At 36.8% G+C, this 17,174-nt stretch overlaps 1 protein-coding gene across 2 annotated transcripts in view; it reads left to right on the top strand.

The window, feature by feature from the left end:
• Window positions 1-14,937, top strand: part of ANKS6 (ankyrin repeat and sterile alpha motif domain containing 6) — a 40,536-nt gene extending 25,599 nt beyond the window's left edge. Inside the window, exons 12-18 of one of the 2 annotated variants that reach the window (XM_059485507.1) lie at window positions 1,749-1,938; window positions 3,274-3,390; window positions 5,306-5,373; window positions 6,646-6,762; window positions 7,672-7,768; window positions 13,120-13,165; window positions 13,482-14,937. In XM_059485507.1, coding sequence (XP_059341490.1) covers window positions 1,749-1,938; window positions 3,274-3,390; window positions 5,306-5,373; window positions 6,646-6,762; window positions 7,672-7,768; window positions 13,120-13,165; window positions 13,482-13,485 — 639 coding nt within the window. In that variant the 3' untranslated portion in view covers window positions 13,486-14,937. Of the gene's footprint in view, window positions 1-1,748; window positions 1,939-3,273; window positions 3,391-5,305; window positions 5,374-6,645; window positions 6,763-7,671; window positions 7,769-13,119 lie in introns of both variants that reach the window. The other variant, XM_059485514.1, reaches the window with a different exon arrangement.
• The last annotated feature ends 2,237 nt before the right edge of the window (window positions 14,938-17,174 follow it).

Below are 17,174 nucleotides of genomic sequence, written 5' to 3'. Positions count from 1 at the left end.
GCTCTTGGTTTAGATGTCTGGACAAGTTTCCTTCTATCCACCAGTAACAAAACATGTCATAGTGTGGATCTCACTATAGATATTAATGTATGACACAACTGAGGTGATTTTTGGAGATTCCTGGTGGGATAACACAATCAAATATGGATCCACCCTGGCTGAAAAGGCTAGCAGTGTGTTATTGTAATCAGCAATGTAAATGGTGGAAATTTAATGTCTATATCCATTGAGGAATGGCTTGTGTTGTCTCATTAGGTTCATGCTGTCTAAACTTGGAAATAGCTGATCTAAAAATGCAGTGATATTATACTGATCAATTTTGCAAAACTTACCCATGAGGGGTGAGATGGTGCAAGCTTTAAAGAAAAGAAAAGAAAAAAATGAATAACATTTTACAGGATGATGTAATTTAAATAAATGCAGACAATGTGCTAGGGAGGGATGACCATTCTGCAACACAAATGACCAATAACAATTTAGATGGAAATTTGGGACAAAGTTGAAATGAGTTCATGATGCTTTTCAAGGAGCTCTCAAGTTTGTATCATATTACATCTAGTCAATTCAGTGCAGGGCTAAGGAAGTATTTATTACATTCTGACGTAGGATAGAGTAATCGAAGAATGTTACCACTCAAATGAGTTTTATCTTTTAAATCTGCATCTTTTTCATTAACTAGAAATGTTCCATTTATGCCACAGCACAGAAGCAAAATTGTAAAGACAGGAACCACAGTCATTCTCATTTCTTGAATTGTTACCTAGATCAATTTTTTTATCAGTTTGTTGCAGTAGCCTGGGTGACAAAAGGTATTTAAACTCTGAATTCAGGAATCCAGTAAAAAATCACCTTCTTTTTCGGTTATACAGTGCAGACATCAAAATGTATTTGTAGATCAAAGAATTTGGGAAATGAGGTGCAGTGATGGTTTTTGGAAAAGTCTGTTGATATATGTACAAATATATATATTCTACTACCCATTTTAACTCATGTATTTTCCCGTTTTCCATGGCAACAAATTTATCAAATATTTGCTAAATTATTAATAAATCACTTGACTCCTGTTAGGTAATAATAAATTTGAGGGTTGGCTGGAAACTTCCATTCCAGTGCAGCAAGGGGCTTAATGCGCCCAAAATTTAGTTTGTGCTTGCTACAAGTTTCTGGTTAATTCAGCATGAAGTACTGCTTTAAATTAGCATCTCATATGTTTTGAAAATCTTTAATTGAGTCTTAAATCTATGAATGAAAATCCCTATTTTCAAGTCAAAGTAATTTACTTTGTTTCTGTTATTAAGCTGTTTTTATTTCTAATGCCAATTTTACTTCTGCTTCTGCACATTCCAAGGGAGGTGGGGACGTGAGTGAGAGACTGTGTGGTGCATAGGTGCCACCTATACTTAAACCAAGATAGTCCTTCTAGAGAAAGAAAAATTGTAGTGCTTGTGAACAGTATTTGTTCACAAGAAATAATTTTCTTATTACAAAATTACAGCATTAATAAATGTATTTTCTTTATAGTTTTGAGGAGAGAGACTTCAATCTTGGATAAAATCACTATTGCTTCTATTATTTTAATATAGAAAGCAGAAACTTTCTATACTAAGAAAGGTCAAGCAGAAACTTCTAGTTGTGACTACGTGCTCTCAGAAATGATACACAACTTAAGTAATGTTGAAGCATCATGTAAAGCTAAACTTTCATGTGATTATTCTTTAACTCAAATGATTGTGTATCATTAACTGCAGCAGAAACTGGAAATGAAAAAAAGACCTCCATCTGGGACTTCATCTACATCTAAAAGCACATCACCAACTCTCACACCTTCTCCATCACCTTCCCCATCTCCAAAGGTCCAAAACGCAGAGTCTTCTGTCTCTTCTTCTCACAGACACGCCAAGAGCAATGGCTCCAGCAGTGGTACTATTACAGAGGATGGTGAGTAGCTCACTGCATATTAATTCATTGAGAATACTGTGTGTTTAAGGTATAACTGTACTGGACTACTGTGTATCTGCATGAGAGTGAGGTCTCCCTTCTTTCTAGAAAATATATTATGGTGTTTCGTATAGTGAGATTGATTCTCCTGCAGTAACTGCCTTTTTCTCTCCCAAAACCTGGGATTCTTTCCATTTTACAGAGAGACTGGTATCACCTCAAAGCTAGCATATAGGTGGCCACATTTTCCCCCTTCATGGCTTAAGTCCTGTTTGCCACCCTTTGCTGAGGGTACAAAATGCACTTTCTTCACACTAGATTTTTTTTAATTAGTAGATGAAGATAATCATATCACTACAGAGATATATTTTTCATTCATAGCAAGTCATAGCTACATGAAGAACTGTAGTGCATTTATTTTTCTGAATTGTGAAAATAACCTTATTACAACCTCTTTTTAACTTAGAGTCCTAAGAAAGAATTATGATGTTACTACTTTTCCTGTAAGATTAGTATCTTTTAAATTAGACTTTTAGGTCTAGATTACAACATTTTAAAAGTCATTTACTGCATTGGAAACAGAGTATTAATAACTTTGTTTTCTCTTGTAAATATCTAAAAAAAAAAGTGAAGAAAATAACATGACTCAGAACCTTTTAAATAAGGAATGCAGGCACTTTGTACTATTTTTGTTTTTTCTGAAATTGTCTCTATTGATTTTGGTTTATTTTCACTTACGCCAGCTTTGTCCATTAACACTAATTCCATTTGACACTGAAGACAGGTAATACTTGAGTTTCTTTCTGTCCTCTTCTTATGGCTTAGCTGTAACATACTCTAGTGACTGCTGGAGCAAATACTTTCATGTTTAGTGCCATTTTATAATGAGATCTTGATAACATAAGTGTTGCTGATTTAGAGATGCATAAAAGCAAGAGAGCTCACTGTTGGATAATGAAGCAAATTCCCCAAGCCATCAGCTGCTCTCCTCTCACTCAGTGAAGCTCACTTTTGTGACTGTGCACTAATGCCAGGATACTGTGAATTCCCTTGTAGCAGAGGTTGTTTGTCAGAAACCCAAGTAGCTCTGGGTTCATTGTGTTTGTAAGCTTTTGTAGTTAAATGCTCCTTTAATTCAAGGGCTTCTCTTACTGATGTTTGATTCAGCAGCAGCAATATGCCAAGCAGTAATGAGAAGAATAAGTGCAGAAGGTCTGTAGTGTTAACTTTTCTTTCAGGTGAACTTAACTGAATACGAAAATTGATTTACATTGACTGTTACTGTGAAGGAACAGTAGGCAGCAGCATTCAGAGGTGTTCTTTGTTTCTTTTTAGGCAACCATTTGGTGGACCATCAACAACTTGGCCCTATTCTGAGAGCCAGTGATGTAGAGAATTATGAAAGACGAAACCATGTGAGAGTAAAAGAGGGCTCTGAAAACTTGGAAAAAGGTAATCTTACCTTCTAGTATAGAACAGTATGAAAGGAGGTGCTAAATAGGAGTAACATGGCAAAAGCAGTAAGAGCTCCAAGAACCTTAGCTTGCTCCTGGCATGGAGGTAAGCAGACAAGGTAAGTGTAGAGCAAATAGAGTGGTGAAGCACAGGACAAACATGTTAAACAAGAGTTGTAAAACTGAGAGGTTTCAGGGTTTGTTCAGCCCTAAAGTAATAGTACAGGAACTGGAAGAGGGCTAGAGGAAGAGAAATCATGAAGGGCCTACTCTGAAGGCGTTCTCTGTATGTGAAAGGTGTTTGGTGTTATAATTGTTTATGACAATAAGACTGAGCTCAGACACCCTGAAAGTTTCTTCCCATATCATGGCCTGCATTTCTAATCACACCAGCACGATGAAAAATGAGTAGGGTAACTAACAACCTATAAGAAAAAGCTATTAACAGTATACCTAAGGGTCATCCAATGAGAATTCTCTATTCTTTCTCTAAGATGATATTTTTCATCAAACAATATAGAGAAGTTCCCATGATGCATTTTTAAAACTGATTGCGTTTTCCCATGGATTAATGTCAGGGTACTAAAGCTTTTAGTCTGAGACCATGTCAACTTTTGCAAATCATGTTAGGCATACCAAGTTAGTTGAATTTAAAGTTAAAAAAAACCCAACAAAATCCTAGCAGAAAATAAGACTTAACTAGAATTTTTCTCTTCAGTTGTCTGTGGACTCTCCGATGTAAAGAAGTCTTCCAAAATAGTACACAGAGGTGTGTTTATCTCAAGGTACTTGATGTCTTTTGAGAAGCTTACAATATGAGATTCTCTTTCATGTTTCTAGTGATGATGAAAGAAAAGGGAAAGTCAAAAGACAAAGAAGTGAAATAAGTGAAAGCAAAGTATATTTGGTAATGGACTAGTGGTGTCTTTAAAATGAAAGTTAGTTTATATGCAGAATATTAAATATAGTCTTGTTTTATAATGTAATAATTCATGATCTTCATTTGGACTCTTGACTACTTAGTACTTAAGGGTTAACTTAAGTACTAAGCACTTAAGTACTTAACTGACCAATTAGGTACTCAAGGGGAAAAAACAGTTAGTTACTTGTGACAGCAAAGTAATAAAAAGAAAACTTTATGTAGTGTGTAATTAAGAAAGGTAATGTCAGGTTTTTCTGAAAGTGCACTTATGCTCTTTAGCTAATTACATTTCTTTAAAAGTGTAGGAAGAATCACTGTCGGGTCCTACAACATTTAATTTTCTTAAGCTTTTAAAGGAAAGACAGTATTCAGAGCTCTTAGCCTTGGAAGGTGGCCTTGTAAAACTTAAATTCTGTCCAGTTTTCATCTTAGCTGGAGTTCAGCTGTCATTGTTCAAGGTGCCTGGATGTTGGGCACATAGGAGAAGAGGGTTCAGAACGACCTGTGCTGTATCAGTGTTTTGAATGAGCAGGTGTGTGGTTGATTGCTTGCTCTACTCTTTGCTTTCCTGGATGATGACGTAGAAATATGACTTTCAGTTCCTTGCCTGTTTGAGGATTTTTGCTGTCTAACCTGCACAATCTGGATCAGCCATCTGGGGCCAAGCACCTGCATTTTAGGCATTGAAGTGCCTTAGTTGCCCTTACTGGTTTGGTTTTGTAAGATCCTTTAATGAGGTAGAAAGGGCAATACAACGGTGTTTGACCTAGCAAGGTAAGACTAGATGGAATTACAGTATATGTAATTAGGTGAGAACAGAGTAAGCCAATGTTTCAGTTTCTGATGGAGAATAAATGGGGTTGTTTTTTTCTTGCCATAAATGACTATGGGAAATACAGGCTTTAATATGTATTTTCAGTTTGTAATGCTGAGGTCATTACAATATTTTCTAATCTATGGAGTTGACTTTTTTGTTTTCCTGTTATTACAGATGAGCTGACTGGCATCCTTAAAAAACTGTCACTTGAGAAATATCAGCCTATATTTGAGGAACAGGAGGTATGTCTTTTCTAAAAGATCTTTTACTGTTTTAATGAAAGTAGGGTATAAGACGTTGCATCAGATTTGTGATCCAGAATCAAGTTCTAAAACTAGTCCTGGTTGCAGAAAGAACTTTGAAACATGGACTAAGTGATATTTGTGGCATTCTCCAGAATAATGCAAATAGCAGAGCTTTTTTTCACTTAACCTACAGCTTTTCTATACATAGAGGTTTTTTTTCTCTCTGTTGTTGCACTCTGCTTTTTGTATATATGTCTGTATCCAACGTGGCTAAACAGTTCATAGGACATACCGTATCATCCCTGGAATCATAGCTGAAACCTCATTTTCAGAAGGAGAGCAGCGGGTTGTGAGTCACTGAGATGGCTGCTTTATCTTCTTTATCCACTGTGCATAAGCAATAGTGAATTAAAGTGGGGAGCGTAGGCATCATGATAGAGTAGAGCTGTGACATTGACTTGCTGAAGGATGCAATGACAGGAAATGTTGCTGAAAATAAGTAAAATTAATTCATTCCAATGTTTAAGGCAGGATTAGATGTGAGCAAATACTGTGTGTTTATTTGATCAAAGAAAAGGGTAGTGAAGGGACATGCCATAAGCTGACATTGCTACAGAGTTCAAAATTCAGCACAGGCCCAGATGATTTAGCTTCATCACAACAGATTGGGATATTATTGTTCCTCTACATGATAGGCAATGGAGCATTGTGTAGAAATTAATATACTTAGTGTGGGAAGGTTGTATCAATGTGAAAAGTTTCAGATTTTTGTTCTTATCACAACCCTATGGATATGTTGTAATAATAAAAACTGTTACCTAGGTTTTTCTCAGGAGACACTGGAAAAGTAAACACAATATTCTGAAGTTCCAGAAATACTTAGGGGGAAAGGATGAAGAAAAGAGAGAAACCTTAGGTTTATTCAAGTAGCTGCCACTGTAGGCAGAGGAATTTCTATGGAGACTATATATTCTGTATTAACAGAACTTGATGGGCAAAAAAACCTAAAAATCCATTAATATTTTAGGTGTACTATCATGGTTAGTTGAATGATTAACAGCAGATTAGAAGCCTTACAATAAAGTGGTAACGTGTGTACCATTTGGTGCTGGTAATTTATTAAAAATTCTTTTTGCACAATATTTACATTAAATCTATGCAATTAAAAAAACCCAACATACCACTTTTAACGTGTAGTAATGAATCTTCATATAGGTAAATTTGTCTTACCTTTTTTCTTTAATTTCTTTTTTTTTTTTTAATATGCAGGTGGATATGGAAGCTTTCCTCACACTTACTGATGGTGATTTGAAAGAGTTGGGTATTAAAACAGATGGATCAAGGCAGCAAATTTTGGCAGCTATTTCTGAACTGAATGCAGGAAAGGTACATTTTAAAGTACTGTACTTAGTATTTCAAAGTTTTTTATAAAATTACCTTTTGAAATTCAGTTACAGGTGTTAGTTAGAAAAGGTAAAATAATTTTTCCAAACGTAGTGTTTCGTGTATTTGACTAGTAAAATGTCTTCCTTTGTGGTATTTCCTGTTCTCTTTCAATAACTCTTTCCTAGTCCAGTGAACAAGCTACTTGTAAACATGAGCAGTTTTGCAGTTTCTGAATATTGATTTCAGCAGTGCTAAAAAGAATTGTCTGGCTGCAGTAGTGCAGCTAGAGAATGCAGTATAAGACGAAGGGCGTCCTTTGGTCAACATAAAAGGTTTTGATTCCTCCATGATTATGTGAATAGCTTTTCTCTCATTTCATACACTTTTATTGCCTTGGAATTTTATGTGGACACAAACTAATCTGCTAAGAATGGTGTACAGTAAACAGTGCTCTTGCCAGAGGGATTTTATACTTGAACATGTCTTTGATTAGGCTTGCTGATGCTTCTCAGCAGCTTTCTTAGATTTGAGGTCCATTCCCTCTCTGATAGTGGAAGTTCAGACAAACAAAACACAAAGACAATTTCTCTACGTCAGTATCAACAGTAGTGATGAGGCTAAAAATTAGGGGAGGTGGATGATGTTTCATACTAAGATATGCCATAAAGAATAGGAAGAAAATAATGGAAATGTTTCTATTGTTGTCTGGTAGTTTCAGAAAAAGATTACAGTTTCTCTATATATGTCTGTAAGGTAAGGATTTGTTATTATTTCTGATAGTATATGGAACATAGACACACATATTTACACGCTTGTTGTAATTTATACATTTGTTGTGTACTCTTAGTAAATTCATCTTTTAAACAGAAATTTAAGAATACCTTCTTTTATTTTATTGTTCTTTTACAGGGTCGAGAGAGACAGATTTTACAAGAAACTATACACAACTTCCACTCTTCCTTTGAGAGTAGTGTTAGTAACACACGACCACCAGGTCATTCCCAATGTAAGTAGCACCTGAAATTAATGAAAAAATGTATTGCAGGTTGAATCACAGAATGACAGTATCAGTTAGGTTGGAAAACACCTCTGAGATCACACAGTCCAACCTGTGACCAAACACCACCATGCCAACCAGATCATGGGACTGAATGCCAAGTCCAGTCTTTCCTTAAACACCTGCAGGGATGGTGACTCCATCATCTCCCTGGGCAGCCCATTCCAATGTCTAATCACTCATTTATTGAAAGAAATCTTCCCAATGTACAAATGTGTGGATATTTTATTTAGTACTGGCTGGAAGACAGAATGTGACAAACTGCTTTCCTGGCTAATGATGTGTGTCTCTTGCTGAGACTGTAGAGAAGATTTCAGTATAAAAAGTAGAGGTATCTATAAGATGTTTATGCACTCTTCATTACTATCTGAAATAAGGATAAGATTTTTGTTGTGCATTACTAAACACAGAAATGGATGTAAGTATAGCAAACCAGAATATACAGTATGCCATCGATAGTATCTGTATGTATATATGTAGGATCAGTGGGAGGTGTTCCTGTATGATACATAATTAACTTTAGCATACTCTTTATAGGAGACACTTTAGTATGATCAGGTAGAATGAATATATTCAAGATTTACAGTTTAACATAATGATTTAGGCAGCTATGTTAATTATATATTTATGTATGTATGTATTTAGTTATTTTGCATAGGTGATATTTTTTTATGATTATCTATAGTTGGTTTCTTTGGAATACATGTATTCCAAGCACCAGTGTTATGCTAGCCAAGCTAGAGAAACTGCCTTTTAAAATGTACTGTCTGTAACCAAAACATACAGGAAGGTGTTGCTGACCTGTAATAATTGAATACATTTCCTTCACTCCCAGATATAAAAACTGCAAATCTCTGTCCTGCCAGCCACCTGAAACAAAGGCAGATACTCATCTATTACTCCAGATTAAAGCATAGGGTGTAACCTATTCCCACATGCACTTCTGTATCCATGTTTTAGTAGAAACAACGAAAGCCATTGAATAGCCTTGAGAAGTTCAACCATGTTGAAAGTGCTTCTTCAATTGTTTATTTTGCTGCTTTCATCTACTCACAAAATAATTTCATTTGTTTAGGGGCTATGCTAAATAATTCAGGTATTGTATACTTTAGGAAACATTAATAATGAGCTAGTCCCAGTTGTTCCAATCTCAGTCAGCTGCATTTCACTAGATATGTGAAAGCAGGTGCTGGCTGTTGACCTACTAATGTCTTGGGGCAAACTGGGAATTGCTTGGGTAGTTAGTGAATGTGGGCCGCTTCCAGTGTTCTGTGTAGTCTGCTTGGCTGAAAGCCACAATCAGGTATCTCTGTGTGCATTGTGCAACTTTCCATTCTCAGCATAGTCAGCATGTGTGGGAACTTCTGGATGTCTCTTGGTAACATCCCAGAGATGAAGACCTCTTCTGTAGGTATTACTAGGTGCGCAGAAGCTGTTTGGGATTTGATTACCTGACGCAAAGAACTGGAATTACTCAAGAAGCAAATAAGCATAGAGGTCTAATGTATCTCCAAGCAACTTGCTGACCTTAAGTGTCTTGAAGGCATCAAAGGACAAGAAAGGTGGCTGAGAGCTGAGGAGAACTTCCTTTTGTAAGAATGGAGACAACAGTTGCTCCAGTTGAGCTTTTGACAAGAGGCTGCAAGAAGGCTGCCATAAGAGATCTGACTTTTGGGTTTTTGTGTATGAGAGCTCCATGATACAGATTTGGCTATGAAACAGAAACAGAAGCACTAACAGAGAAGAGGAAGACAACATATAGCTAAAAGAAGTTTCAGCACCAGGTAAGCTGCTTTTTAATGTAAAAAGTAGCAGTGGAATCCTTATGCAGTCTCTGGAACTTGAAGTAATTTCCAGGAATGTGTAGTATTTTAGAACATAAGAGCAGCTGTACCAAGTCAGATCCAAGGTCCATGCAATTGTGTTCAACTTTTTCATCCAGTCTCATCTGACACTGATTTGAAGAGCTACTTACTTTCATTTGCTGTGAACTTGCCATGTCCTGATTTCTTTTGCTTCATCATACTGGATCAGAAGATACAGTGAGCAGTTGTTTCCTCTTCACTGCCTCCATGCCACTGATGATTTTACAGATCACTATGACATCCTTCTTCATTCATGGTTTTTTCGAGGGAAAGGCTTATAGGCTGCTTTGTCATTCCCTGTAACATAGATTTTCTAACCTCTTTTCCTTTTCTGCTGTTATCTTTTCAGATGTGGGAGATAGCAGCCTGGCATACAGTATTAAATATGTAGGCATATTATGGATTTACATGATAGATAGATGTTTGTTTTTCAGTTGTGTTCTCTGCTTTCCATTCTCTTGCTCTTTCCTAGTTATTTCTGGTACTTTGATGTGTTGGCTATCATTGAAGACTGAATTGGTATTAATTCAAATTACGTCTTACAATGCAGCTGATCCTACTGAGTTTGAGCTCACAACCTATAGTTTTATATAAACACACATACATCATCTTTTCTGTTTGCCTTACTTCATATTACTTATCTTTGTATTACTTTATCTTCAACAAATTTTGTCACTATCTTATTGTTTAGGCACAGATGTCATATGAAGTCTTTTTGCCAGTCTTCTGTTTACCTTTCTTTTTACTTACATGCATAACTTTGGAAAGTTTTCCCCTTCACTCTCTGTGCCCTTTCAAAATCATATCTTGAATATACTGTTCATATCCTGAATATCCTTATGCAGATGCCTATGAAATACTAGTGGTGAATCTCTCTACTATGGAAAAAAATCATTATTTACTGCAAACTTCTGTCCTCTGCCTCACTAAGAGTTTATTTATCTACACAAGAAATTTTATTTTTACCCTGTGGGTTCCTTAAGGGCTAACCTTGAACCTTGTGAAGTGTCTTGTCAAAATCCAAGCATCAAATGGACCTCTTTAATCTACAAGACTGTTGGCCCCTTCAAGGAATTCTAGTAAGTTGGTGAGGCAAGACTTCAAAAATCCCTTCTTGATTGTTTCCAACAAAATTTCAGATTGTTCCAGGTTTTACTGATCTGGTTGCTATTACTTTCCAGCTCACTGGTCTCTGTTTCCCTACATTTCCTGTTGAACCATTAAAAAGATTTGCATCACTGTTACCACATCTCAGTTATGTGACAATTTGAGCAACAACCTGTGTTCTGTATGCAGCAGTTCAGCTGCTTAGTCCTGCTTCTCTAGGACATCTGGCTTAGAAATTCGATATTACTTGCTTTGTGTATTTGTTTCATATTCTTTTTTGCTAGTACTTCAGGTTAAGCTGTCTTGGACTCCCACATAAAAGTTTCTGAAATGGAATCCTTCCACCCCATGCCAGGGACACTAGGTTGGGCTGTGTGAATTCCTTGCTCCAGTCCTTGCCTGACCTGGATAAGGCAGAGGAGTGTAAATGATTCAGAGGTTACTGGACTCCCAAGCCATTAGGTTTGGAAGCACCATGAATTCTGAAGAGGCAAACAGTACTTGCTTGGGGAATGTTGCCTCCATCTCTTTTTTCAGTGGAAATTAGTTGGTCACTTTTAGAAAATACTGATAAAATTATTCATTCCAAGAGTGAAGGTTTTAGCGGGTTTTGACACTTTGCTGGTTTGACTACTATTGCGTCTTGGAAAATTGACAATGCACCCTGGCCATGATAAGAGAAACTACTAGGAACATACTGCTTCTTTATAGCCTAGTGAATGTGTCCAGCAAACACGGAATTACTGTTCTGCTTTGCCATTTAGAGCAGATAACCAGCCCATGGAGGCATGAGGCTCTGAGGAACAAAGTCCTTTGTCTGGATTCCAACTTCAGTGAAACAGCAAGTGGCAGCATGAAGTCCAGCTTTCTGAGAGAATGGGATTTAACAAATAATATTATCCCAGGAGGAGTTTCTTTTTGTGGTCTGAGGTGACCTTACAGGATTCTGGTAAAAAAAGAAAACTGGACTTTCTGTATGCCTAGTTGCCAGGACTAATTGTTTAGTTTATTTTTGGGAGCTGTGTTAAGATTCATGCTGCCATTAACTGAGTGCAGTCAGGAGGTTGAACAGATCTGACAGTGGTGAGCAGGTTAATTGAAACAAATGACACCAAAGAAGACAGAGTTGCATTTCAACACAAACTTGCCAAATCGGAAATGAAAAGCTGAAAAAAGGTCATGTGAATTCATATGTAAAAAAAAAAGGCGGGGTGGGGGGGGAGAAAAGCAACTGAAATAATTTCCTCCAGAAGAGTAGACATAAAATCCTATGTGTTAGTTATTGTAGTTATAATAAATGTGTAAGGAAGTGTTACATGTTAAATCCTCTGATAAAAAATGGAAACACTTCATGAAAGTTCCCTTTCCCATTTATGGCTTGCAACAGAATTTGCCATTTTTACAAAAATTACATGAAAAATGTGAGAGAGCATCCACGGTTTATACTCAGAAGGACACAATCTTTTTCTGCTAGGATATTTCTTAGACTCATTATGAAAAATCCCATTAAGATTGGTTGGAGGTAAAGCTAACTACCAGTTAACTTAGTTTGCCTTTTAATGCCAAGTTTATTGGGATTTCTGAAAGAGAAAGATCAGCCTTGTCATTTAGTACAGGCATCCAGCTGCTCTCCCCCATCTAAACAACACTTCTGATAGGTGGGAAGAAAAGAGAAAATCCAAACATCTGGTAGAGGCAATGAGCAAAGGCAGGAGAATAAACTGAATATTCTCCAGACAAAAGTTTAAATGAAGAGTAGTTATACCTATGATGAAGAAAGAATATGATGCCATGCAGTCTGTAGTTAGTGGAAATTCTCATCCTCCAGTTTCTTTTCACATACTATAGTATGTTATATGTATCTATAGATACATATGTATCTGCAGATACAGAATTGTTTGTGTATTTGCTTTTCATTTTTGGATTCAGACTCAAAAATATCCAGTGGAAATTATCCAGCAGAGGGAGAGATTGAAGAGAGAGAAGTAAAAATAGGAGCAAAATCAATACAGACTTGCATATAAAAATCATACAGGATTCAGATAATCACTTACTGGAAAGGTGCGCATTGAGAAAAGAGGGATACTCCAAACTTTGTGGCAGTAGGTGACTTTTTCACATGAGTTTGACTTTTTATACCTTCTCCTTGAAGGAGATGGCTTAAGATGAGCAAAATGAATTACAGGATCAAACTGTTAGATACTGGTATAAAGCGTACATTGGCAAACGTGGGCCTGTTTCCAGTAGTAGTGGAGTTACTCTCTTGTTTACAGTTGTGAGTCTTGCTGATTACAGTTTTTCAGACTTCTTTTTTTTCCCCTCTTACAGCTCCTGGCTGCTCTTTAAAACCACAAGAAGCTGTTTCTTCTAAGAGGTAGCTACTGGAACAAAAGTGGTTTTTATTTTTTATGGTGAAGCTTGGCATCTGACTAAGTAAATCCATAAAAATGAAAATTTGAAAAGTTAGTCCTGACTACACTGACATAGGATTTTCTGCAGTAACGTGCTTAAAATACAAAACCCACAGAAAGGCAGAGAAAATACTAAAGAGATTGCCCATATAGTTCAGCCTAAGTGTTGAATTGTTCAAGGCATCAGTGGTCTGAATTTAAGAAGAGCAAAGTCAGAAGAGCAGGAAGAATGGGTGAACGTGCAAGAAGATGGATGTTTCATTAAACTCTTTCCCACAGATGAAGAACCCACAGGAGACCTACATGGGCACAAGTCAAGAGGAGCAAGAGCATGGAAGAAGGCAAGGACACCACAAATTGTGACCCCTGCTACATGGGGAAATACATAAGCTGAATATGCCTCTTTTGATTGGATACAGATAAAGTAGTCTAGATTGAAAATGTAATGATTTCATGGGAAGAAAGAAAAAGGAGAAGTAATGCTGCATTCTTCAATAACCAAAATATATTTTATCTATTCAATATTATGAGGTTAGAACAGCAGTAAAAATAAAAACAAAATACCTATTTGTAAAAACAGCACTTTATTTGAGTAAATGCATTATCTGTCACCAATATTTAAACAGAAAGAATGTTAAAATATTTTATATTGCTGACTAATTTTTGAGAATAAAACCATTTACATGATATTGGCTGGGGTTTTTTGAATAGTAACACTAGCATATCCTTAAAGATACATTTTTATAATTTGATTTTGTAGCAGTTTTGAAATAAAAGTTACAATAATTACAAGTAGAAATAATTTTCTGCTTAGTAAATATCATTTTTGTTAAGCAGTTGAAATGCAAATCATCAGGAATTAAAATAAAATTCATCAGAAGCCTCTGACACTATATTTATCTTTCTGAAGACTCAAGTACTGCAGGTAAGGGCAAGAAGATCTCGGAGCTCAAATTACCTGAGTGCTCTCAGTATATAACTAAAGATTTTACATTTCTCCATGATCTTGGGAGCTCATGGCTTCTTTTTCTGCCTTTGAGAGGAGGTAAGTTTGAGACAGAGTCCTGTATTGTGTGTCTGTGTGTCAGGGCTGGCACGGGCAGCTCTTTAAACTCCGCTGTAGGCAGCGGAGATTTGGTGGGTACCATCACCAGGGCCTCAAACACCAGTATCTCACTGGGCTGGACCAGAAGTTTGATTCAGTTGTTCAGACCTCCACTGGCATTTGCCAGGCCCTAAGGCATCCAAAGCACCCAGAAGGGATGCCAGACATGACACTATATGAGGGTTATGATCAGGTTATTCATTGCAGCCACTTGGACAAAGAGACCATTCAGAGATGGGGACTATAATTTCATTGACTTGTCCTGATTTGTCACAGACTTTCAAAGGTGAAAGCTTTTTTTTTAATTTCCTGTTTACTGTTCATTTTCTGTGTCCTCCTTTTCAGTTTTAATGAAAACCTTTGTTAGCAAACTTTGCTTACCTCATAATGAAAAGTGATACCTTCTGGGTTTTACCAAAGAAGAAAATCCTACAAAAACAGTTCTTGTTATGATTCAGTCTAGTGTTACAGGCTTGACCAATCTGGAGTTATTAACCTAAGATTTTGCTGAGGAGTACTGTTATTTTACAAGAAGGTTTTATAAGTTTCTTTCAATGTAATTTTCTTTTTCTGTACTTTGAGCATTAATGAAGATCTGATTTTAAATAAAGATACTTTGTTATCTGGAAATTATTCAAGCAGTCATCTATCGTATTTCTCATGCTTCAGCAAATGCCTTAGAAGCCAGGTACCTTCTCAAGGGAATATCTTTGGTTTCCAGAGTGAAGGGGAACATAAGAGTTCATGCAAAGAGATTTCTTTAATACTGAGATCAGCTTAATTTACAATTGCTTGGCTTGTCTGATTCTGACACTAATAGCCTCAAACTTGCCACTTTATTTTATTTCAAAGCCCTCTTGGCACTACAAGGGTACATTTAGTGGGAACAGGCTTTGTCCATTAAAACTGAAACTTCTTGTGCTATATTTAAAGCTCATTTGGAACACTTAATTTTAAGTCTCTCAGAAGTGTGTTAATGCAATATCCTCCTTAAAGTGTCACGGCAAGGAATTGTTTCAAAGCAATTTTTGCCACTTGTCATTCACAGCATTCCAGTGTGCATTAAAACTTCATGGAGTTAACATGCAGTCATAAAAACAAAAGCAAACAGATATTTGAAGTATGATTGCCAAATTCCCAGCATTGCACCTATAGCATTTTAAATAGCCTCTTGCTTATCTTGAGTTTTTATTCGTAAGTATTTTCAGAATAGGTCTGTCTGGTCTTAAGAAGAGTGGGATATCAGGACTGTTAGCAGAAGCACAGGCTAGTCCTGTACAGGAGCATGGTTCTTGAATGTGATGTGTTGATGTGTTGGAAAGCAGGCCCCTTCAAGACTTCCTTATAAATAGCCTAAAAATATTCTGTGTTCATACACTTGATGCCTGGCTGTGAGTTCTTGTTTTTAATAAGCATTTGTGATTTGTTACCCCACAGAATCAGTAGCCTCCAATTAGTTGGTACACAGATTTCCTGTTTTTCTGAGTTGTGGAATAAAACCATTGCACAGACAGCAGCTAACAGTGTGCTGGGTTTGATCACAACAGGCCTGATTTCAACTGTTCTCCACAGATTCCTCCATGTGTTTTTTCCCAAGTCACACTCTGCTGCCATTTAGAGTGGCATTCTTCCTAAGAATGGGAAAAATGAATAAATGGAAAATAAATTGAATAAAAAATTGAATAAAAGCTAGAGATAGAAGTTCCACTGCTAGATTGGGATTTCTGGTTTTCTTTCCAGGATCTGCCTCTTTTTTAGGTTGTTTTTTTTTTTTTTGAATACTCAGAATTAATATTGAATGCCTTGGGAATCACTTACTGCAGCAGCTCAGATGCCAAAGCACTTACTGTTTATCACAGACTTAGTTCAAAATCTGTTGCTCATATACCTTTACTTAGAGCAAACAGAAAGTGTCATTCTCTGTGCTAGTAATTAAAAGGCATAAGCAGAGATCCACTTTTCCAGCTGCTTGAGCCACAGAATACAAAAGAGAGCTCGAGTTGATAGATGCTACTAAAACATTGTATTATCTCCTATCATGCATTTGAATTGCTTGTTTGGTGTATGTGTCAGGCACGCACACAAACTGTAGTCCTTAGCAATGCCACAGATACATTTTACAGAATGCCAGAATGACTGAAGCTGAACGAGCCTTTGGGGTACATCTTGTCCAGTGCCCCCCTGCTGAAGCAGACCACCGAGATGTGGTTGTCTGGGACCCTGTCCAGTGGTGTCCCATCATCCAGTGAGATGCTCTTCATAGAAAGCTATCAGATTCATTAGACATGATTTCCTCTGTTGTGAATTTGTGCTGACTACTCCCAAACACCATCTTAAAATAATTGGAAGTTATTTTTAGGGTTATTTTCTCCATCACATTCCCCAAAGTCAAGGTGAGACTGATAAGGTCCAGTTCCCTGAATCCTCTTTCTTTGTTATTTATAAAGATAGGGATGACCTGTTTTCTTACATTGTGCAGAAACCTTGGCCAATCACCGCAACCTTTTAAAGATAATTGAAGCAGGTTTGCAATGACACCAAACAGCTCCCTCAGTACTTATAGAGTGCACCACATCAGGTCCCATGGACTTGTCTGTGTCATACAACATCTCTTGGAATGCCATGGAAGGATATTTTGTCTATATGTGCCCCTCAAATAATGGATGCCATGCATACCACACCTTGGCTCATCCTTTGGTGGTTTATAGACATCCTCTTACAGTGAATTTCATAGTAGTTTGTCAGCTCTATTTCAAGCATCCCATCATTTTCATTGCACAGCAACAGCATTCATGGTTACCATTCTCTGGGCATGTTGTGTTGCTTCTCAGTTTACACAGTGATACATAAACTTTGGTGTTTTCCTT

Source organism: Ammospiza nelsoni, chromosome 1, assembly GCF_027579445.1.
Source record: "Ammospiza nelsoni isolate bAmmNel1 chromosome 1, bAmmNel1.pri, whole genome shotgun sequence".
NCBI classification, from domain to species: Eukaryota; Metazoa; Chordata; class Aves; order Passeriformes; family Passerellidae; genus Ammospiza; species Ammospiza nelsoni.
This window is presented reverse-complemented; position numbering and strand designations above follow the sequence as displayed.